This window comes from Capra hircus, chromosome 1 (genome assembly GCF_001704415.2).
Source record: "Capra hircus breed San Clemente chromosome 1, ASM170441v1, whole genome shotgun sequence".
NCBI lineage: Eukaryota > Metazoa > Chordata > Mammalia > Artiodactyla > Bovidae > Capra > Capra hircus.
Genome location: NC_030808.1, coordinates 65,120,122 through 65,145,776, shown reverse-complemented (window position 1 = coordinate 65,145,776; position 25,655 = coordinate 65,120,122). Strand labels below are relative to the sequence as shown.

General features: G+C 38.2%; 1 protein-coding gene across 4 annotated transcripts in view; it reads right to left on the bottom strand.

Annotated features, from left to right (window-relative positions):
* GTF2E1 (general transcription factor IIE subunit 1) overlaps positions 1-25,655 on the bottom strand; it is a 34,534-nt gene that overhangs the window by 5,939 nt on the left and 2,940 nt on the right. For all 4 annotated transcript variants that reach the window (XM_005674994.3, XM_018043725.1, XM_018043823.1 and 1 more), the window contains exons 2-4: positions 23,430-23,907; positions 6,484-6,685; positions 408-649 (exon numbers count right to left, since the gene is read on the bottom strand). In XM_005674994.3, coding sequence (XP_005675051.1) covers positions 408-649; positions 6,484-6,685; positions 23,430-23,877 — 892 coding nt within the window. In that variant the 5' untranslated portion in view covers positions 23,878-23,907. The remainder of the gene's footprint in view (positions 1-407; positions 650-6,483; positions 6,686-23,429; positions 23,908-25,655) is intronic.

The window sequence follows — 25,655 nt, the reverse complement described above, 5'->3', positions numbered from 1 at the left end:
AACATAAAAAGTTTGGGCTAGTATATAGTTAAGGCTCCCAATTCAAAGAAATAAAAATGCATGTAAAAAGGCAACAGAAGATTAAAGAAGAGATGAATTTGGCCACTTTGCATACAAGAGTACTTTTGCAAGAAATTAAGACAAAACAATGATAATTTCTCAAATCTAAAAACAGGGATTTAAAAACTCTCTGTTATTTCAATTAAGTTAAAGGATAATACAAGAATACTGGTTGGTTTTACTGCTTATTGCTCAATTTACTTTCTGCTATAAGGCAATTGTTTTATAAACAGATGGGGAATGGTTTTCAATAAAACTAAGAATTGCCCAGGCAAAATTTCTTACCAAGTCAAGTTTATTTTCTACTGAACTCAAGACATATTCATCTTACTAACTTCTACTCTTACCTTCTTTCATCTCTTCAGAACTATATGCTCCTTGGACAGTGCTCTCTCTTAACCAAATAGGTCTCTCTTTGGCAGATTTCCCCTCTAGTGAGGCTCGATGAAGATCTTCTTGGTCATCCATGTTAATGACAACATTCTGAGTGTATAAGTCCTCATAGGAGGGACCCTTGGTGGTCCACGCTTCCCGGTGGTGCCCACCTGCCAGGCCAGCAGCTCCAGCAGCAGATGCTGCACGGTCCTTGCTACATAAAAAGATCAGAGGAGGAAAGAAAGAAGAAAACTTGAAGGCTTAGTGCAGGAAAAGAAGGGCAGCTGGGGAAGTGGTTACTGAAGCATTACATATAAATGTGATCATGTACACATGCTTTAATAATTCTGAGAATTTGTTCTTATACCTCTGGGTGAAGCTTACATTGGTTAGAAGAACACATCATATTTATATTTAAGTTCCTTAAACTCTGAATCCTCTGGTGTGTACAAACGCTTGAGGTTGGATAGATTAAGATGTTTCAATAAATATACTTAGTGAGAGGAGAGAAAGATATAGTAACATAGACCACTTAAAGACACTAGTCTGGCAAAACTCTCTGCCAGTAAAATCTTTGATGAGAACTTTGTTTTAAAACAAAACACATGTTATATTTTTAAAAGCATCTTTTCAGCTGAATGCAGAAAAATTCAAAGTAGTTCTATAGGCTTTTCCCTGTCTTTCTTGTGCTGAGAAACTAAAAAAATATTCTACAAAGCCAGACTTCAACTCAGAATCAATGTTCTTCTGCAACTCACCAAATAAGGCAAATCTTCATGCAGAGATTGGCCTCTTTTATGTCAAGTTGTATCTCTCCATTTGTGCACCTACACTGACTCTCCATATCCAGCTCCAACCATTATTTCTACTCCATGGCAACCATAATCTATTTCTGAGTCTATTTTGTTTAGCTTTTTACCTCTACTAGCCATGATTTAAAAAAAAAAAAAAATAATGTATTTATTTTTGGCTGTGGTGGGTCTTCACTGCTGCATGGGCTTTTCTCTGGTAGCAGTGAGCAAGGACTACTCTTCATTGCAGTGCAAGGGCTTCTCATTGCAGTGGCTTATTTTGTCGCGGAGCACAGGCTTCAGGGCCTGAGGGCTTCAGTAGTTGCAGCACGTGGGCTCAGTAGCTGGGGCGCGCAGGCTCAACAGTTGTGGCCCACAGGCTTAGCTGCTCCGTGGCATGTGGGATCTTTCCGGACCAGGGATCGAACCTGTGTCTCCTGCATTGGCAGGCAGATTCTTTACCACTGAGCCACCAGGGAAGACCCATGCTTCAGGCCAGATCACTCCTTATTTTTCTCTAGTCACTTAATGTTTCCTCATCTCTGTTAAGTTTTAGTCTTTCTGCTGCTCCTTCTGCTTGTTTTACTTTCAATCTGCTCCAAACTCTTTTGAATATACCTGATTTTCTGTGTCTAAGCTCACACCTTATCTTTCTTTGCCTGCTACTGATGCTTTCTGCATCAACATCTATGCATGACTCTCCCTCCCTTTCTGTTTAGACAACTCTGTTTTAGTCCATAAATTATCTCCATGTTTCATGAATTACCTGCTCACTTAGTACCTGCCCTATACCTTTCTCCATACCTTCTGCTGTGTTCTTTTCCATGTCTACTGATTCCCTTGCTCCACATTTCTCTAACTTCTCTGCTATTTTTTCCCTAAAATTTTCCCATGGATCCTGAACTGTCTCCTGGGCAGTACCCTTTCTCGTTCTGAGCCTAAGCAATACTTCATTTGTCTTTAAGTTCTGTACCACTTCTCTCAGACGCCACTCACTATTTTTCCTTCTCTTTGATCCTCCTTCCTGTCTGCTTACTCCATTGCTCCTCATTTCTTCCTGGGCCCACTTATATCTGCTTAACTTTTTTGTCTCACGTTTAATTAAGACTTGTCTGATATATATGGGGGTTGCAAAGAGTTGGACATGACTGAGCAACTGATATATACTGTGGTCCGTGTATCTGATTGGCTCATTACACCTCTTCCTGAGAACACTATGTTTCTCTGGAGGTAATCTTGGTTTCATCTCATACCTCCTTGCCTCTGGATATCTACAGACCCACTGCCACTTTTTCCCTCAAAAGAAAAAAAAAAAAAAAAAAAAAAGTACCCTCTCTAGCTGTACAAACCATGCTGATCTGGTCATTTAATCCATGCCTTCTAACTACTGCCCTTAGCTGTACCAGGGCTGCTTTGTACATCATTCTTTCCCACAAACTTATTAGTTATCTTCTCACTCACTCTGAGTTTAGGCCTACGAGCATGTCTCTGTACCCAATCCATCTACCTGTCTTGCTATAGTTTAAAGTCTTATGTTACAGTTGCAAATAACTGGTTTCCTTCTAGCTTTTATTCCTTTCTGCATTCATTCTAATGTTACTTTTTACATTATTTACAATGTCGATCTCAATTTAATCCATATCTGTTCTTCATTCCTTTCTCTCTTCCATGTTGTCTTCTAAAAGGTTGTGTTGTTGCTTTCACTATAATATGACTCTACTTAGTCTGATGTAAGTCATCTTTTTAAAAGCTGGTCTCTCTCAAGCATTCAGTCTTCCCTTCTCTCTTAGCCTGATCTGTGTTTTCATGTTTCTATGCTTACGCTACATTCGGAGTCTCTCCTCTCTCACCCAGTTGTCTCCTTAACTCCTTTTAATGTCTCTTCTATCTTCAGCTAATAGTCTTACCTTGTTGTGCTGAGCCTGTCTGCGCCCACATGCATCTCCCTGAGTTAGCCAGATGCCTTTTCTGTCTCTTTCCACCCACTCAATGTTTCTCTAGTTCTGACTTGGCCAACTCCATCCTGTCCTGTTGCTCCTTCACCCAGAATCTTAAATGATCCACTCAGTCTTTCTGAAGCTACTGTTTCTCCATATCATCTTGAACACATAGTTGTCATCTACGCTGTATCTTTAGCATTAACTCTGAAGACTATCTTCTGAAGGTTAGTAAGTGTTCAGTACTTTCGGTAGGACAATTCAAATAAATGTGAATATAAGACTACTTTTAAAAGGTCTTTTGTTTTCATTACTCCATTACAGAAACTCAAGATTGGTTTTATTTTGGTTTGAGGCAGAAAAGATTTGGCCACAAGTTAAATTATTAAATTTGGAAGAATTTTTTAAAAGATATTTTTAAGCATGGAGAATTGACTACACAGATTTTATTTATATCTTCACCAAATATACAGTCAAATCATCAGCAAATGTGACACTAAAGAAAATCCAGGTGAGAGAAAACAGACTTTACTTCTTCTGCATGCTTAAATTTCTCCTATGGAGAGAATGTACACATTTCACTTAAAGATGACCAAAGTGACAATTTAGTTTTGAATCCTTTTACATTACTTAAACAATTGTAGAATTTTTAAAAGATATAACTCTTACTCAGGGATGAGGGAAGAATATTATTTCAAAACTAAATTTTTAAAGATTTTTAAGGTGAGTGTTAAGTAAGATATGATGGAAAAGGAGAGGTTACTGGCAAGGAATTCCATTTAGGAAGGACAGAAAAACTAAATATCACCAGTGGGTCGACTTGCTGAAAGGCTGGAACTGTTCATCAGTAGTCCTTGGGTTAAATCTACTGGCAGTTTTGCAGAGGCAGCCTCTGGTTCCTGTTCTAGGGATTAACTAGAATTAATTGGTTACAGGAGCCAAACAAACAATCATGCCACCAATTTTTTAAACAAAATAATGCATTACTATTGTCTGTGTACTCCCACACCACTCTATTGATGTTTTCCTTTTCTTGTGCTGGGGCAGGGTGGCTACTACAAAACTGTTGTGCTCTGAAATAAAGCCTACAGTACAGAAAACTTAAATAAGCACCACTTCCAGGATGTTGGATACAAGCAGTGGAGCTTGTCAAATGCTGGTGAGGCCACCTTAGCCAGAGTAACACCTTCTAACCTAGCTCTTAACAGTCTTGTTCCTAACTATGTAGAAGCAATTGTATTTTGTTCTGGCTGGAAGTCCAAGTACCCCATTCTATCTTTCTTGCCTGCCTTCATTTCCCCCTTTCTTCTTATTAACCAAGCTGTTGAGTGGCCTCTTTTTTGATTAGTATTTCCATCACTCCTAACAAGGAGCAGGTGATCTGATATACTGAGCTGCTGTTAGGCCTCTCTCGTTGCTCAGACTTATCGCCAGCATGGACAGAGGGATACCTAAGTAAAGGTCCTGGAATGGGAGGTGGACTGTGGTAAGTGTGGAACAATAGAGGTAGGATGCCAATGGTGGTGGTGAATGAACATTACTACAGTGGGGAAGGATCTTAATAAACAAGATAAACTATATTTAGAGGAGGAAACACAAGCATAATTCACAAACAGTATTAATATTATACACTGTACAGAAAGCAATCAGAGAAAATGTCTAAAACACTTCAATATAAAATAACCCATACGCTTAAAATGTATATATTTTTGTAAAACAAATTTCCCTCACGGGCTATTCTGACAGGGTTGCAGTATTATTTAAATGCACAGAAAAAGATATAACAAATAAATTCTTGATAAGAGACCAACAGCCAGTAAGAAAAGGCTATCTGTAATGTGGATGATGCTGGCTGCCTATCAATTATGGCTCCTCTCCTTTGTTTATCGATTTTATTCAAGTACTGATGGCTATTTGCTTCAAAGGACTCTGGGACCTTACTTAGTCCTAGGAGGTAAACCTTAACCAGTCTAAGCATCAATCATGTGATCTCATTTTCTTTGTGAGATGCTGGTTTAGAAATAAGCAAATAAGCAATTCTGGCCAGTGTGACATTGGTGGATACAGCAGGATGAAGGTGGCCCTCTGAGAAAGCTTTCTTCCATCTTAAAACAGGACACAAGGAACGGATGGTCCCATTTTCTGCACTTGAACATTTTCATCTATATGTGATACCCAGAAAGACATGGCCATCTTAGCTAGCTCCCCTGGTGGTCCCAAGAGGACAACCAACAGGCTGAGTTCAGCAGAGTAAATATGGAACAAATCTAGATCCTTGAAGATGTAATTGAGCTGTGAAATTAATTCTGAGCTGCACTACCTAAGGACTTTTGGTCATGCTAGAATGTTTTTCTTACTGTTCAAGCTACTTCTAATTGGTGTTCTATTATTACAGATAGAGGCATTCTAACTGATACATATGCTAGGAAAGAAAATTCACATTGATTTGTATAGATACAAAACCTTCTATATAATTAGATTGTTTTTAGCCACCAAAATGAAATTCAATTTGCTCAGAACTGCCCATAACTGGCTTTTCAGCAACATCTGTACCACAGAACATAAAATACTAAGAGTGCTCCCAAAATCCATACAATTTGGACTATTGGGTTCTATGGAATGGAGTAGATGTGTATAAACTCTAAGCCATCAGCTTGAAACTGGAAAGAAGAAAGAAAAAGAGTATAATAGGAGAGCACTCCCTGATCTCAATTCTTGTTTATGCTTTTCAAAGAAGAAGATAAACTGCTTTTTACGGCATGACAAAATGAAGGCTGCCTCTACAATTCAAACATTAGGATACACTGATAAAAACAGAGAGCCATAGAAAGAAGTATTAACCCATAGGTAACACCCACTTACACTTCACTCTCAAGAAAGTTGCACTGAAAGCTAAGGAAGGCAAGAAAAGTGTGGTTAGAATGCTTCAAATACAAATTTAAAAAGTGATTGCTGTATTTCTTAAAGAACTTCAGGCTTCAGAACTTGACTAGGCAAAAATTCAGTTTTCCCAAAAGGCAGAACCAGTTTAGGACTAACCAACAATTAGAAGAGTTGCAGCAGGCCCAAGCTGATTGAGTACTTAAAATCAAACCTATTTAAAGATTTTTTCCTAAGGCCCCCACTGTTCCGCATTCAGTACAAACAAATTTCATCAAAGGCACAAGTTAATACAACAAGTGTGACAGAGCTTAGAATCCACTTAATCTTATAGTTTTTAGTCTCCTAGTAAATTACTTACCTGTCCTCCAAAGTACAGGCGGTTAAAAAAATGGCGAGCTTAAAGGTATTCTTGGTAAGAGTACAGAGCCTATACTCACCTCTGTTTCAGAGCTGGAATTTCTGTAGGTTCTGGTTCAAGTATTTCATAGGCCAAGTTTACATCCTCTGTCTCTCGAAGCAAGGCATAAATAGGCTCAATTTGTTCATTAAACCTTGCCAAAAGTGTGCGTGCATCTTTTTTAGGCATTGCTGATTCATCTTCTTCTACCTCTGTCTGGCAAAAGGTACAGCGGAAAGTTCCTACAGAGAAAATAAAAGTCTTAAGTTAGGGCACACAAAGACTAGCCTTTAGCAAACAGTATATATCTCCACTCTTCTTCCAACATTTTATTATTAAAGCTTTCAAAAATATTCAAAAGATTAAAGAATTTTACAGTGAACATCTCTGTGCCCACGGAGATTTTAAAATTAACATTTTTCTATTGTTGATTTATCATATATCTATTCATCTATCATTTTTTGAAGCATTTCAAGTAATTTCACCCCTAATTACAGATTTTAATCATAACATTTCTAACACATTTATACTTATTTTAACTTAAAATCAAATTCTTTTCAGCTCCACTGAGACCTGTAGCCTAAAATCAACACTTTTCTTTTTGCACTGTATACACTTGAGTCTACATTATGGGGAAAGCCAAATAAATACCTAAAACCGAAAGTCTCCAGTAATTCTGTACATTGCCGTTAAGGCTATTTCTTCAAACTTACTACTTACATCTAAATCAGTTCAGTTCAGTCGGACTCTTTGCAACCCCATGGACTGCAGCAGGCCAGGCCTCCCTGCCCATTACCAAGTCCTGGAGTTTGCCCAAACCCATGTCCATTGAGTAGGTGATGCCATCCAACCATCTCATGCGCTGTTGTCCCCTTTTCCTCCAGCCTTCAATCTTTCCCAGCATCAGGGTCTTTCAAATGACTCAGCTCTTCACATCACGTGGACAAAGTATTGGAGCTTCAGCTTCAACATCAGTCCTTCCAATGAACACCCAGGACTGATCTCCCTTAGGATGGACTAGTTGGATCTCCTTGCAGTCCAAGGGACTCTCAAGAGTCTTCAACACCACAGTTCAAAAGCATCAATTCTTCGGCGCTCAGCTTTCTTTATAATCCAACTCTCACATCCATACATGACTACTGGAATAGCCTTGACTAGACAGACCTTTGTTGGCAAAGTAATGTCTCTGCTTTTTAATAAGCTGTCTAGGTTGGTCATAACTTTCCTTCCAAGGAGTAAGCATCTTTTAATTTCATGGCTGCAGTGATTTTGGAGCCCAAAAAAATAGTCTGACTCTGTTTCCACTGTTTCCCCATCTATTTCCCATGAAGTGATGGGACCAGATGCCATGATCTTCGTTTTCTGAATGTTGAGCTTTAAGCCAACTTTTCCACTCTCCTCTTTCACTTTCATCAAGAGGCTTTTTAGCTCCTCTTCACTTTCTGCCATAAGGGTGGTGTCATCTGCATATCTGAGGTTATTGATATTTCTCCCAGCAATCTTGATTCCAGCTTGTGCTTCTTCCAGTCCAGCGTTTCTCATGCTGTACTCTGCATGTAAGTTAAATAAGCAGGGTGACAATAGACAGCCTTGACATACTCGGATTTTCCTATTTGGAACCAGTCTGTTGTTCCATGTCCAGTTCTAACTGTTGCTTCCTGACCTGCATGCAGATTTCTCAAGAGGCAGGTCAGGTGGTCTGGTATTCCCATCTCTTTCAGAATTGTCCACAGTTTATTGTGATCCACACAGTCAAAGGCTTTGGCATAGTCAATAAAGCAGAAATAGATGTTTTTCTGGAACTCTCTTGTTTTTTTGATGATCCAACGGATTTTGGTAATTTGATCTCTGGTTCCTCTGCCTTTTCTAAATCCAGCTTGAAAATCTGGAAGTTCATGGTTCACATATTGCTGAAGCCTGGCTTGGAGAATTTTGAGCATTACTTAACTAGCGTGTGAGAAGAGTGCAATTGTGCGGTAGTTTGAGCATTCTTTGGCATTGCCTTTCTTTGGGATTGGAATGAAAACTGACCTCTTCCAGTCCCGTGGCCACTGCTGAGTTTTCCAAATTTGCTGGCATATTGAGTGCAGCACTTTCACAGCATCATCTTTTAGGATTTAAAATAGCTCAACTGGAATAGATGAGACCAATCCATTTTCAAATTTAAAGTTCAAGAAGCCTGTGTTGTTTTTATATCTATAGCTTCAACTTCAGCTTAATTATAATTTCAACTTGTAATTAAATTGTAATTCTTTAGTAATACCTCAGATTTTTCACTTCTACTATCATTTCACCCATCTGGGGCACCATTATCTACTTAGCTTGAAATTTAGCTTCCTAGATCTGGTCTTTGAACCTTTAGGCTCTGTCTTTCCAATTCCAAGTTCCTAGGCCACTGTTTTCTTAATCTCATCCTCCTGCTCTGAAATCTGTCTGATAGTTGAACCTCTAAAGTCCACAGCATCAAACTGAAATTTCTCATCCTAACATTCAAGATCCAAATAACTTGATCCAGAAACATCAAAACCCAGCCACAGTCCTTTACTTTTCAAGTAAATTCAAACACTTGAGAGACAATATACATTAACATCTATTTTATTGTATATAAGTGCTTTCTTTCTAAAGTACTTCCATGTACACTTTTTGATCCCTATACCAACCCTGTAAATGATGTCAGAACTGAGGATATGAGTTTTATGATTTGTCCAAAGGCACACAGCCAACAAGAGAAACGCAGTAACAGCAGCTATTGTATACCCAGTGTTTACTAAGTGCCAACTATAGCCAATCATCTGAAGATGGTATTATTATTAGTGCTCACTTAAATCTGTACAATACAGAGATTCTAAGAGGTTAGGAAACTTTCGAAAAATCTTATCACTACTAATTGGGAGGTGATGGCAGGATTCAAATCCAACCTATGATGATGAAACTCATACTCTTAAGCATTACTTAATACCACTGGCCCAACTCAGACCTCCAGTTTGGTTCTGACTCTCAAATGCCAGGGATAGGCATCCTTCCTTTCTAACCCAATCAACCCAAGAGATTAAGAGAGATCACTTAAGTGTGATCACCTAAGCACTTGAGTGTCTGGCACATAGTAAATATGTAAAACATTTCCTTTTAAAAAGCCTAATATATGATTGATATAACCCCACCCTCAACCCCACTTCCCCTAATAAAGAATAAACCATCTAGACATCTCTGCTTCAACATTAACAGTAGGCTCTACTGATATATTTCCAACAGAATAAGTTTCTCTACTGCCTCTCACACATAAAATATCCAATCACATGTAAATTCTTTGCTCATAAACCCTGTCTAAATACTCTTAATCCACCTTCCTGCTATCCATATGCTATCTCATCATCTACATCTATTCCAAACAAATAAAAAAGAGAAAACAGCCTCTCAAAGCTAAGAAGTAGCCCAGCACTCATATGTTAGATTGTGGCGCTTTTCTGACAAATGGAATCCACAGATCACCAATATCAGATAAAAGGTTCTCTGAAACCACGATGGAAGTGAGGCAAAACCAAGTCAATTTGTGTCTGTCTGAATACAGATAAAGGCAAGGTCTGCACAACCACCAAAAAAGAAAATTCTAGGTAACACAAGTGACTGCTGCTTCTTTACCAATTATAGTTTTAGCCTCAGCCTGGTCATCTCACTTCTGGGAAAAGATTTATTAAGATATCCAATCAAAGAAGTAGACTCACTTCTTATCTTTTTTTAAACTCTTTATTGAATTTGTTAAATACTGCTTCTATTTTATGCCTTGGTTTTTTAGCCACAAGGCATGTGGGATCCCAGATCCCCAGCCAGGGCTTGAACCCGCACCCCTGCATTGGAAGGAAAAGTCCCAACCACTGAACCACCAGGGAAGTCCCTTAGCCTCACTTCTTGACAGTACCTAATCCACAGCAAATCTTCTCCAATTACCTGAATCCTCCCCAAAATTATCTAACAAAAGCCCATATTCTCCAAGTTTGTTTAGCAAAGTCATGCTGAGTCACCACATGGCTCCCTATGGCGTGTGGCTTTCTTGCTGCAGAAAGCATCAACAAACTTGATTTTGTTTACTGTGAGCATATATCTGATGGTCTTTGACTAATGGACATCAACACAAAGATCTGACTTAACTGAACAAGGATACTATTTACCAAAACAAAGAGGAAGAACAAGTTTGTTTTTCTTTGTGGGAGAAAGATATCAAGTTGCTTTAGATATCTGAATCCACTGCCCTTCAAAATGGATTTATTAGAAGTAAACTTATTATAACTTCTCGGAGAAGGCAATGGCACCCCACTCCAGTACTCTTGCCTGGAAAATCCCATGGATGGAGGAGCCTAGTAGGCTGCAGTTCATGGGGTCACTAAGAGTCAGACACGACTGAGCAGGACTTCACTTTCACTTTTCACTTTCATCCATTGGAGAAGGAAATGGTGACCCACTCCAGTGTTCTTGCCTGGAGAATCCCAGGAACGGGGGAGCCTGGTGGGCTTCCATCTATGGGGTTGCAGAGAGTTGGCCACAACTGAAGTGATTTAGCAGCAGCAGCATTATAACTTCTGAGAGCTCAAAAGTGCAATTTAAGATTAGAAATTTTGATATGACAATCGACAACATATAGATGATAATTGAAGCCATAAAGTAAATCAGAGTATCCAGAGATTAAGGAGAGTAAGAAGCACAAACAGTTAAGGTATAAACCCAAGGCAAGAGAAATCCTTGAGAGACAGAATTTGGTACAATCAGAGTATATGGTGCTAATTTTCAAGGTCAACAAGAATTGAAAGCCAGCTTTTATATTTCGTAAAGTCAAAGTAAAAGTGAAAAGTGAAGTTGCTCAGTCATGTCCGACTCTCTGCGACTTCATGGACTGTAGCCTACCAGGTTACTCCATCCATGGGATTTTCCAGGCAAGGGTATTGGAGTAGTTTGCTATTTCCTTCTCCAGGGGACCTTCCCGATCGAACCTGGTTCTCCCACATTGCAGGCAGATACTTTACTGTCTGAGCCACCAGGGATGCTTTATATTTCATAACAAAAGCTAAATAGAGAGCTTGGTTAGAGAGGTTTTCATTTATATGCTATCTTAGGGTGTGTGCATGCGAAGACGCTTCGGTTGTGTCCAACTCTGCAACCCCATGGACTGTAGCCCACTAGGCTCTTCTGTTCATGGGATTCTCCAGGGAAGAATACTGGAGTGGGTTGCCATGCCCTCCCCAGGGGATCTTTCCAATCCAGGGATCAAACATGCATCTTTTACATCTCCTTCACTGGGAGGCAGGTTCCTTACCACTAGTACCACCTGGGAAGACCCTATCTTAGGGTATCCTCTAACTACTCCAGGCTGCCTCAGTTTCTTTACAATCTTTCACTCACCTCAAACAGGACCAAAAAGGCACATAAGGGAGAACATGCAATCTAGATCAAAGAATGTGCCAGCAGAGAGAAAACGAAGGTTACAAAGATTCTTTAGGCCAAGTTTGACAAATGATGAGATAAGGAGGAAAAGATGAGTTCAGAAACACATATATTTGATCATACACACCCATAAACTACACATACACACACATCTAAGAAAGCTACTTTACAAATAATCCCATGTATTCATCACAGTCAATCTGCAACAGTATTATTCAAATCTAACATATGCGGGAATAAAGACTCAGAGGAGTTAACCTCTATCGGGTCAGAGCTTAAAAATGAAATCACAAAGCCTAGATTCAAATATAAATCTTTCTGACTCAAAAGACTAAATTCACTGTACCACCCTGAATTACACATCCCTTTCCTAATCTATCATCCCTGCCAGCCACAATTTAGCAAACTTTTCCCATGTGTAGGAAAGGCTCCAATTTTAAAAAATGTGGAGCAGGGGAGAAGATTTGTAACAAAAAAATGTATTAAACAAACATTAAATGTGTATCACATGCCTGGCATTTACTCTGCTGAGTTTTAATATATTGGGATTGGCAGCATGACTAAAATATATCCAGATATAGGTATTGAAAATAGGGAGAAAAAGATTTTTAAAAAAACAGATATTTCAAAACTATAATTTAGGGTTGTCCATTCAGTAGTATGTGAAAGTCCCAATTCTATGACTCAGGACTTTTCTTGTGAAGGTAAGTTATTACTCCAAAACAAGAAAATAAATGGAGACCTACTTGTTCGGATGAGGAGAAAAGAAGAGGGAGAGTGAAAGAGTTTTATACAATTTTAACTTTCTCCCAAAATAATAAATGTAACAACCAAAATGAATCTGGGGCATGGGAGGAGGGGAGAAAAAGGACTGGGAACAAAAGGAGAAAAAAAAAAAAGTCATGTTCGACAAAATTCAAACTTAACACTTTCCTTTGTTAAATACAGAAAAAGAAAATTTAGATGATGTCTATTATGCTGGCCAAGGTCTTTGACTTAACTGTTTACTCATTAACACACATGGGACTCATTTTAATTATGCAAGTATTTAGTCAAGGGAACAATGAATAAGTACAAGTAAAACCAAAGTGAAAAAACCTGTATATCCTCCTTAGTTTAACAAGAAGAAAATGCTTTGAAAATTTCTCACAATTGAGGAAAAGGGATAAGGACGTTATGAGTCAAATCCCCAAGGAATTAGACATTATTTGGATTGCGTTTTTCCCTTCTTCACACAAACACACAATGAGTAAGTCATTGGCTAATGCCTAGAGTTCACTGTCAAAGATCTACCAAACATATTAATTGCAACTGGACTATTACTCAGCCATTTTTCTACCCCCCTCAAAAAAATCAATCCATCAATCAATAAAATAAGCTGAACTGTTTTGATATGCTACAGGTGTTGCAGTGCTGAAGCAGAAGTTATGCTGCAGCCCAAGTTCTCAAGGTTGGCCAAAGAAAGAGGCAGGTTTGCTGCTGCAGAGCCCTTACTCCAACAGTGAAACTAATGTCCCAAGGATTTGCCACATTCTGCCTCCCTAAATCTTGCCAGTCATCTTCTGAGCTGCTTTTCTAGAGCTCATATTCTACTGGGGAGTGGTGGTGGTTTACTCACTAAGTCCTAACCAACTCTTGTGACCCCATGGACTGTAGCCCACAAGGCTCCTCTGTCCATAGGATTTTCCAGGCAAGAACACTGGAGTGGGTTGCCATTTCCTCCTCCAGGGGATCTTCCTGACCCAGGGCTTGAATCCATACCTCCTGCATTGACAGGTGGATTCTTTACCACTAAGTCAAAGTCAACCCACTCTAGTATTCATGGGCTTCCTTGGTGACTCAGACAGTAAAGAATCCGCCTGCAATGCAGGAGACCTGGGATTAATTTTACCATTCTTTAAAAATCCAACCACTATATATTATATATTTTAGAAATCAAATTTGGACATCAGTTTCCCTCCCAATAACTATTTTATGGATTATGTATATATGAAGAAAGAAAATAAACTGAGGAGCTTGGGAAAATAAGATAACCCAAAATTCTAAATATTACTTTCCATTATGCCACAATGTGTTTCTGAAGACAGCCTAATTAAACAGAGCATATTTTCTATATGAATGCTACTATGGGAATTTCAGTTCCTAACCAAGGCTTTCAAATTAACCAAAAGTGACTAACACTACCCTCTAAAAGCAGTGATAAAACATCCCCAAGCTTCTCTATACTTTTAAAATGTCAATTATTCTCCAAATAAAAGGGTGCTTTGAAATTAAGAGTTGAGAGAAATCATATACGGTACAGAATAGACTGACTTTATCATTTTACATATCCTTAAAAAAAGACCTGCAATGATTATAGGATTTTCCCAAGGAATAGTTGCTAATATAGTACAAGACTGGAAGCCAGCATGGCTCTGGAACCCAAATACAAGGTCACTTTGCTGTCTCATAGGCACTGCTTAAAAAACAAAATGAAACAAAAACAACCTCTGAAAATGACATAGCCACTGAACACACTGATAATGCAAAAAAAAAAAAGACTCAATGCATTAATAATAAGTGCTCTGAAATACCCTTACAATATGAACCTAAGTTGGTCAAGCATTAATAACCACAGCTGTTATAATAACAAAAATATTTCATTAACTATCACTTTCCCCATGGAGGTCTGATGTGCAGTGGCTGCAAACAGCACCCTCCCTGGTAGTGTATATAGTGTGCTGCATATATGGGTTACCCTAAGGGACCCTAGAGACAGCGTTTTCCAGTGGACATTCATGTCTGGCATGCTGTCCCAGACAAGTATGTACTGCCTTTGGAAATCCCCAGGGCACAGTGACTATGGTCCACACTGACCAAGTCATACTGTCTATCTGCACCAAGCTGCAGAAGAAGGGGCATGTGATTGAGGCCCTATTCAGGGCCAAGTTCAAGATCCCTGGCTGCCAGAAGATCCACATCTCCAAAGACTAGAGATTTACTAAGTTTAATGCAGATGAATTTGAAAACATGATGGCAGAAAAGTGGCTCATTCCAGATGGCTATGGGTCAAATACAACCCTAATCGTGGTTCCCTGGAAAAATGGGGGGCCTTGCACTCACAGGAGCCTTGGCGCTTTCCCTTCCTTATTCATGCCCACAAATAAATCCTATTTTCCTGTCAAAAAAGAAAAATTCACTTGCTTTCTCAGATTTAGCTTATGGAGGAGGGAGGGTGGGGTGGACTTGCGTATATAAAGTAAAACTTTATATAATCATAAAACTTACCAATTGTCAACACAGAGAAAGGTGGAAAGAGCAGGGACTGGGTTGAGTAGGAGAGGAAGAAAAACTAGGTTTGCCATTTTAGTCTATATATTTTGAGTGTTTAACAAGTTTACATTCATATATTAATTATTTACTTTTAGAAGAAAGAAAACAAACATTATTTTGAATCTCCAAACACACTCAACTAATTACCTCTTAATACATGAAAGTTGTACAATCATCCTTGGGATATTCTTTGAAAGCACTATCAAGTCCTTTGCTAAAACCTTTATAACTCAAAATGCTAATGGGTATATCTATTAAAATGTTACACCAAATACTGAAGTCTCAAAAAGTTACCATTTATTCTAATTTCCAAACTTCTTTCATAAAGCAAATTTTTTCAGTATAACTGGACAAGGGTATGCGCATGAAAAAAGGAATTGCTATTATAAAATAGTAACAGACATGAGAGGAGCATAGTTATATGTTTTATACAATTATTTTACCTATAATAAAATTGAATTTGAAAAACCAGACTTCAGCAATCTACTGCAGAACATATAAGTTACACTGTAAAATATTCATTCATTTGCATGAAAAAGGAAAAAAAACTAAAGCAGATTTCATATGTTTTTAAATTCAGAAGATCTCAAATATATTAATGATGTACACAATACAATTCCACCCCCAAAACTTCAATTCAATCAATCAAATTGGCTTCTGTCTTTCCTTAAATCAACACATCTAGATTTGGTCTAATCATGCATCATTCCTAGATTCTGGAACTCATTATAAAAGGGGAAAAATATACTATGCCTGGGAAAGAAAACAATAAATTGAAGTGTAGTACTTGAGTGAATACTAAAGGAAGTTTATAATATATTCTCTGAATTAGGCCTAAATCGAATTTATCTTAACATACAGTGAGCAGGCAAAAAAGTATCTTGTTTTGATATGACTATTTGAAAGACCAGCATCAAAACTAAAAAGCAACTCTTCACAAATGAGTTTGCTCCTATGTAAAATACAAAAAAAGCATCAAAATACAAAAAAGATAAATCACAGATAATTTTTTTTTAAGTTTTCAAACCCTTAAACAGATTTTTTAAAATATCAGCCCTAAAGGTTTTGGTGGAAAGTTAAGGGTAAAAGAAGACATTTATTCCTTACTTACTCTAATAACACCTTCGTTCGGACCCATCACCAGTCTCCCCCAGTTCACACCTCTGAGCTTCCCAGTATAATTTTCTAATGAACCCATCCCGAGCAAAGATTCCAAATCAGCAACTGAGCAAAGCAATCCTAGAAAGATTCCTCTTTATGTTTGTTTGTGTTTTTAGCACTTCAGGAATTGAACACACTGCTTATCAGACATCTTGTCTTAAGCAGAAAGAGATGAAGAGAGGAAACAGCAGCCTGCTCTATGAAGTTAGTAAACATGAAGGCAACAAGTCTTGGGGCTTCCTGGTGGCTCAGTGGTAAAGAATCTGCCTGTCAATGCAGGAGACTAGGGTTTGATCCCTGGGTTGGGAAGATCCCCTGCAGAAGGAAACGGCAACCCTCTCCTGTACTCTTGCCTGGAAAATACAATGGACAGAGTAACCTGATGGACTACAGTCCAAGGAGATGCAGAGTCAGACATGAACCAAGCAGGACACAAGCGAACAAGTCTTGAACAGGCTCACTAAAACAGGACTCTAACAGCTTTAAAATGTTAAAGGAGCTGCAGAGGAAGTTCAATGATGTAGGAATCAGGAAACTGATCTATCTAAGTCAAAAAGCATACCTACAGTCACAAAGGAAGGAGGGACTCATGATTTAACCCCAAACTTAGAAATTAATATCCCAAGAAGAAAAGGAGTTTACTTGAATATTCTGAATGACTAAAACCTAACCACTGGAAGAGGTCCGTTTCCACTGTTGGCTATTTTTAAGAGTTATTCATTAAACACTTTAGTTTAATTAAAGACTTCTTTTCTGTTCAGTTCAGTCGCTCAGTTGTGTCTGACTCTTTGCGACCCCATGAATTGCAGCACACCAGGCCTCCCTGTCCATCAACTCCTGGAGTTCACTCAAACTCATGTCCATCTCTTTTACACTAATCCTAAACTCTGACACTTAAGTCTTTTCCAAGGAGCCACAGAAAAGGTGAATCCCCGTGAAAGCTACTGTATCTCCAATACACTCAATCTAAAACATTCCAGAAATAGCCCTACATTTATTCATCACTTCGAAATATCCTCTAGAATACAACAAAGACATGAGTATATGTACCCACACACACATTTGATGAGTTGAACTAGATAATCTCTAAGCTCCTATTTATAAGACTGTATTAAACACTCATTTATAAGATTCTTCTTTAAAAACTTAACTTATTTCAAAGTTTATTTAATATGGGACCCCACCCCATCTCTAGTTGAATTCAGTAATAGGGGCTTCACTAACTATTTCTAACCCAAACACCTAGCAATTTTAGCCAACCCACAATAAAACTACTCGTATATGCCTTTACATAAGTTATAAAACTATATTTTTTAACTTAACTTTTAATTTTCTTAATTTGAATTATTTAACAATAATTTTTACTTATTTTTTCAACTTTTTTTAATAGTATTCCCATTGCTAAGAATTCCTCTTAAGGAAAAACTTAAAAACAAGAATAAAAGGCTATATGCACAAAAATACTTGAAGTGTCAATCTATATCAGCCAAAAACAAGAACAATAAAAGTTCCCCAAAGGGCTGGAAAGGAAAATATGGGAGAAAAATCACACCTAAAAACACTTTTAGAACACTAGAGAGAAACAGGAGAGTTGCTGCATTAAGAAACCAAGAGATGAGATAATACACAAAAGGCTGGTGGTGTTGAGGTAACCTTTTTCTCTTCAGAACTTTTTCTGGCACTATGGCTATGTAATTTTTAAATTAGAAATGAAAAATATTTCCATATCATCTAACTTTTAACATCTAAAAAGAAAACATAGTCTCCCCCTCCCTTCTAGGAAACATGTTGCTAAATTTAACTTACAAGCATCATTAACAATATCATGGTGGTTGAGACTGCAAAGTAGAAATGCTAAGTCTATCCTCATGGTCAGAGGCTTGCTAAATCTAAAATATGCATTTATGAACCGCAAGACGCTATTTTGCTGATTGATGGGGTTTAATGCCATGCTACATTTGTTTTCATTACAGAAGACTCTCATATTTCAGGAAAGAAAACAACTGGTTTTGTCTGATTAAGTTTCTGAAACCAGGGACTACTGGGCAAAAGTTAGACTATTCCATTTTAATAAAATTAGCTATTGGAGAAGGAAATGGCAACCCACTCCAGTACTCTTGCCTGGAAAATTCTATGGATGGAGAGGTCTGGTAGGCTACAGTCCATGGGGTCATAAAGAGTCAGACACAACTGAGTGACTTCACTTTCACTTTAAACATATCAAGCATCAAAAATTTGGAGTTCAACCCCAGAACACCAAAGGCAGAATCTAAGCGGAAAGTATGGAAAGAGTCTACACTCTTTAGGAAAAAGAAACGGGGGAGGGAGAGGATGCTGTGAAAGTGCTGCACTCAATATGCCAGCAAATTTGGAAAACTCAGCAGTGGCCACAGGACTGGAAAAGGTCAGTTTTCATTCCAATTCCAAAGAAAGGCAATGCCAAAGAATGCTCAAACTACCGCACAATTGCACTCATCTCACATGATAGTCAAGTAATGCTCAAAATTCTCCAAGCCAGGATTCAGCAATACGTGAACCGTGAACTTCCAGATGTCCAAGCTGGTTTTAGAAAAGGCAGAGGAACCAGAGATCAAATTGTCAACATCCACTGGATCATCGAAAAAACAAGAGTTCCAGAAAAACATCTATTTCTGCTTGATTGACTGTGCCAAAGCCTGTGACTGTGTGGATCACAATAAACTGTGGAAAATTCTGAAAAAAATGGGAATACCAGACCACCTGACCTGCCTCTTGAGAAACCTCTATGAAGGTCAGGAAGCAACAGTTAGAACTGGACATGGAACAACAGACTGGTTCCAAATAGGAAAAGGAGTACATCAAGGCTGTATATTGTAACCCTGCTTATTTAACTTATATGCAGAGTACAGCATGAGAAATGCTGGCTGGAAGAAGCACAAGCTGGAATCAAGATTGCTGGGAGAAATATCAATAACCTCAGATATGCAGATGACACCACCCTTATGGCAGAAAGTGAAGAGGAGTTAAAAAGCCTCTTGATGAAAGTGAAAGAGGAGAGTGAAAAAGTTGGCTTAAAGCTCAACATTCAGAAAACGAAGATCATGGCATCTGGTCCCATCACTTCATGGGAAATAGATAGGGAAACAGTGGAAACAGAGTCAGACTATTTTTTTGGGCTCCAAAATCACTGCAGATGGTGACTGCAGCCATGAAATTAAAAGACGGTTTCTCCTTGGAAGAAAAGTTATGACCAACCTAGATAGCATATTGAAAAGCAGAGACATTACTTTGCCAACAAAGGTCTGTCTAGTCAAGGCTATGGTTTTTCTGTGGTCATGTATGGATGCGAGAGTTGGACTGTGAAAAAAGTTGAGCGCCGAAGAATTGATGTTTTTGAACTGTGGTGTTGGAGAAGACTCTTGAGAGTCCCTTGGACTGCAAGGAGATCCATCCAGTCCATTCTACAGGAGATCAGCCCTGGGTGTTCTTTGGAAGGAACGATGCTAAAGCTGAAGCTCCAGTACTTTGGCCACCTCATGCAAAGAGTTGACTCACTGGAAAAGACTCTGATGCTGGGAGGGATTGGGGGCAGGAGGAGAAGGGGACGACAGAGGATGAGATGGCTGGATGGCATCACCAACTCGATGGACGTGAGCTTGAGTGAACTCTGGGAGATGGTGATGGACAGGGAGGCCTGGCATGCTGAGATTCATGGGGTTACAAAGAGTCGGACACGACCGAGTGACCGAACTGAACTGAAAGTGAGAAATCACTGGCTTACATGTGAATTAACCCTGGTAAAACCATTTTTGCTGAACCCAATTTCCTGAGCCCAGAATTTCTGGATACTCATCTAGGAGTCACTACTCTCCGTCCAGTGGCAGAGTTGCCCATACACAGTTAAGAACTTTTCATCAGGGAAGAAGTAAAACCTAGAGGGCTTCATCTAATTCCTGAGTACCACCTATTTACTAACATAAATCACAGTGTATAAACCTAAGAACTGTTGAAATGGGAAGGGAAATAGAAGCCCATTAGATAGCACTGTCAGAAATACCATCAATCTCTAACAGCAACCAAGAAATAAAAAAGCATTGTACAGCTCTAGCTTAGAATGAAAACTGTACCAATTCAAATAGAGTATATTAACAGCAGAAAAACTTCCCTCCTTCTCCTCTGATACACATACCAAAAATTTATTTCTTGTCTTCTTCAAAATGACAGGGAGAGAAATGAATACTGAGCAAAACAGGAAGGAAACAGATGGGAAAAGACCAAGATTTCTAAAGGGAATATACAGCAGAACAAGGGAGGGTGTCCAGGTATTAATAGTGGAAAAACAAAACAAAACCAAACTGACAAGCAGGTTGAGAAGTCTAATATCACCAATCAGCGTATTCTTTCCATAAAGGAAAAGGTCAAATGAAAAACCAAATCATAATCAAAAGGCAAGTACTTTCTCAGAATGGGGATCTCCAATGATTAACAATTTTCAATCATGGTGTTACATACAGGCTTCACTAAAGGGACATAACTGCCAATTAAGTTGACTATTAGTGTTGGCTGATCGGGGCACCTTCCCATGAGTGACACCAACGTAAAGGGACTTACTCTTGCTCTGCTGAACCCCTTCTCTCCAGCTCCACATTGACCATAACCCCTGTATTAAGAATACAGTGAACAGAACAGGCCTCTGTTCACACTGACCACAAACAACTGTTTCAGTTTTAGCTCTCTTTTATAAAACGTTTTCATGCTCCCTACTCTATCTCAACTCCCTCACCCAAATAATCTTGACTGTATTTGGTTAGGTCACTTCTTCTACAAACCACCTGTTAATTACAACTAATTTCTTTCAGATACAAACCCTAGGTAAAATTTGAAGATATCATGAATCAAACTCCTGAATACTGATATATAAGCAGTGGGATAACTTCCTTTTAGAAACTTTCATGAAATTAAATAAGAATCAAATTGAGTAAATGTAATAGAAGCATATTACTTTAAATTACCCCCTCTGAGGGACTGGATAACACCTTCCACTGCAGTCAAGAGTGACGAAGACGACCACTGTAACACCAACATCTGCAGAAAATCACAAAACCAAAACCCAGAGCTCCTTTAAGAAATCTGTTACAGTCAACAGCAAAAAAATCATGAGACTTTCTAGTCTATTTTAAAGAGCTCCAGATATAATCTACAATCTTCCTCTATAGTACACTCATCAATACTCAGGATGGTTAAGATTTTCTTATAACTAAGACCTCTCCTAGTCAAGCCCTTTCAAAGTAAATAGTTAGGTTTAAAAAAATTATATATTTAGCACAAATGTGAATTCTTTAAATGACTTTTCATCCAAAATCATTGCTTCTCGATAGATAAGGGAAAAAGTCATAGGCCATCATGCTCTTTTTGTTAATAATCTTAATTGATATTGGTATTATTTCCCATTAAAAATCTTTAAAAATTCTTTACAATGTACAATATATAATATATACACAACTAAACATGTACACAAACCTGTAATATTTTTTACAATAAAGCATTTCATATGTGAAAAATTTAGATTATATTTTTAGAAAGTTATTTTAAAGTCAGATCTATGAATGAAAAAGTCACCTGTATTTCTGAATTCAGTCATAACAAAGGAACGATCTAACATAGCAGCAGTGATTCTTTCTATAGGTTTTTACAGATTTTTAATACAAGATTGATCTACTGAGTAATTAGTAAAACTATAGTCTATTTTCCAATTTACAAATAGCAACACAACTATACAAGTCAGCAATTTAACGTTTCTCATGTTAATGTTAGACGTTGTATTTTCAGAAAACACGTTTTGTAAATTCTGTGTTGATCAGAAAAATCCTTAAAACTAAGTATTTAATGAAATGAAGCAATTTATAACTCTTGTTGACAATTCTCTTCCATCAATGACTGGCTAAGAAACTAAATATATATTGTTAACTTAAGCGGAAAGGGTGCTCCCTCTTATTTCATCTGGTTAACTTTAACTTATCTTTTAGGCCCCTGCTATTTAATTTCTTTCAGAGGCCTTCCCAAAACCAGATTAGCTGCCCTAGTTATGTCCTCCTAAGAGCACTTTGCATTTCTACTAACCAAGTATTTAAGTACTAATAATAAGCATTTATTATAACTGTCTGGCAGTGATTGGCACAAGAAAAGTGCTCAAATATTTGTTGAATGAAGAGGTCAAAAGTAAACTCAGTAAAGTCAGAATAGCCTCAAAGTGGTAGGGAAAGTAAACCCTTTAGTTAGGCTGCAGTTGTAAACAAGGGATGGGAGTGGAAGGAGAGGTGGAAGGGCCATGGGTGAAAGAATAGTCCATGGATGAGTAAATTCCCTTGTAAAGGAGAAATGCTTTGCAATAGCTCCTAAAAGTAGTATGACAAATCAGACAGTAAGGCTAAGAATGACTATATGCTTACTTACACCAATATATTCCCTTTTATAATGAAATAGCTTCCCTGGTGGCTCAGAGGTTAAAGCGTCTGCCTCCAATGCTGGTAACCCGGGTTCGATCCCTGGGTCGGGAAGATCCCCTGGAGAAGGAAATGGTAACCCACTCCAGTAATTTTGCCTGGAGAATCCCATGGACAGAGAAGCCTGGTAGGCTACAGTTCACGGGGTCGCAAAGAGTTGGACACGACTAAGCAACTTCACTTTACTATACTATACTATACTATACCATACCATACCATACCATACCATACCATACTATACTATACTATACTATACTATACTATACTATACTATAGAGCTTCCCAGGTGGCGCTAGTAGTAAAGAATTCACCTGTCAGTGCAGGAGATGCAAAAGATGAGAGTTTGATCTCCGGGTCAGGAAGATCCTCTGAAATAGGGAATGGCAACCCACTCCAGTATGCTTGCCTGGGAAATCCCATGGACAGAGGAGCCAGACAGGCTACAGTCCATGGGGCCACAAAGAGCTGGACACAACTGAGCACACAATGATATATATAATCAGTTTAAAAACTATGTAAATCAATTTAAGATAAAGGATATACACTTTATTCTAAAAAGTTACTTAAAAGAAAGATTCATTAACTGGAAAAATCTCACCTGTCATGGGATCAAAGAGCTGATTAGCTTCTAAGTCTGTAAAAGTACTACTACAGACAGGACATTTGAAGGAAGCCCGGTTGGTGGAATCTCTCTCATCAGTTTCAATCCTCCTTCTCATGTGGTCCAATTTATATTTTACCACATTAACAAGAGTACGATAATTGATGAAGTAGTAGTTGTGGCGAGTGGTTTTCCCATCTGCAGCAGTCTCTACCCTCATTCTGCACTTGATGAACTTGTCTCCCTTTAAATTATTCAAGACTGATCGAAGTTGCTTCCGATCAAATTTGAGAAGCTCCAGCATGTCCTCCTCTTTCACACAGGGGTTTCGGATCAAGATGTCCAAGGCCAAAGCATGCTCAATGCCATAAAATCCCCGGATCACGTACTTGGCTAGCCGCTTCAATGCTGCAGGAACCTCAGTGAGGACATCTGGATCTGCCATCTTTAGCAGCAAACTTCAATTTCAAATGTACTGTCAGAAAAAAAAAAAAAAGAGAGAGAAAATTATCTAGAATATGGACAATCATTTTAAATCTAAAATAATCAACCCATTAAGTAGCTGATAACCAGTATTCTTGGAGTACCACAATAGTACTCAAAATGTTGTTTTTAAAAGACTTATAATGCCCAAGCATGTAACAGAGAACAAGATATTCCTTTAGAGTACACAAAAGATTACACATAAAAAGCTTGACGTATTTCTTAAATGGTTATTTTCATGACCTACAGAGTGTTTAATTCCAAAAAGCAACATGATACAATGATATATTGTATCAAACCCACTTTATTTCAGAAAGAGAAACACAAAAAGGCTAAACAAAGTCTCATTCATTATTCTTAAAGCTACACATCTTCGGGAATGCTGGGGGGGGAAAAACCCTGAGAAACTTAGTTAGCAGTTAGCATACTCTTTTCAGTGTCTTTATTTCTTGAGTAAAATTTTTCTACCAGGATAGACTGTAGGATGTTCTACACAGTCATGTTCTCATAATAAACTCGTAAGAAACCAATAAAACACCTAAATAATGACCAGTTGGGGGGTTTGGCAAAATTACTGTTAAAAATCTGAAAGAAATGAACAACTACATACCACTTTACCAACCTTGAAAAGATAAATGACCAAATAAGCAAATGCTATACAGTTCTTAAAAACAACAACAAAGACCAAGATATCCTTAAATACTGGATCCCCTACAGGACAAGCACAAGCTAACTGTACCCAGAGTACGGTCTTCTAGAAGCCCAAACCGGCATAAACTAGACTTCCATGTGATTGTTAAAGAGCCTGGGATTTGAATTTGTGGCTGTGTGACTCAAAGCAAATTCCTTAACAACTTCAAGGCACACTTTACTCCCTGAGAAATAAGGATAATATCAACTGCCTCAATGAGGTTGTGGTGAATTAATGAGAATGTAATGTGCTTAGAGTGAAAAAAGTGAAGTCACTCAGTCGTGTCCAACTCTTTGCAACCCCATGGACTGTAGCCTACCACGCTCCTCCGTCCATGGGATTTTCCAGGCAAGATTACTGGAGTGGGTTGCCATTTCCTTCTCCAGGGGATCTTCCCGACCCAGGGATCAAACCTGGGTCTCCCGCATTGTAGGCAGATGCTTTACCATCTGAGCCACCAGGAAAGTCCAACGTGCTTAGAAAGCACTTGTTAATAAAGTGCTTGAATATCAATTTAATATGTCCCTACACTACAAGAAAATTTCTAACAGACATCCTATTGAACTGTTTCAATAGGGAATCATACTGTTATTAATACTAGTTTCTCCTGACCCTTTTATTTAAAATCAGTAGTTATTAACCTTATTAGATTTAATACCTTTTTATAAGAAATATATTTATATCCACAGTACCATAAAGGTATTTCTAAATAGCCAATAACATACACATACAGCGGAAGGGATATAATACCTGACCTGTAATAAAGGAAAAATAAAAGGAAATAGTTATAATAAAATATTTATTTTGGATTATAAATACTCAGGCATGAATAAATATAAGAGATAACAAAGTAGCATCTAGATTCAAACTTGTGGTCCTTGAGGCTTTCTGTCATTCCAAGGCTTAAGGATGCCAAGCAAGTGTCTGGGCCCACACCGAAGCAGTATCATAATATACTAAGAGACGTATTTTGTTCTCCTTTCCAATTTGGTCTATATGTTGTACTTGAGCCTACTTTTGGGGGTTATGTTTTACATGCTCAACAACTG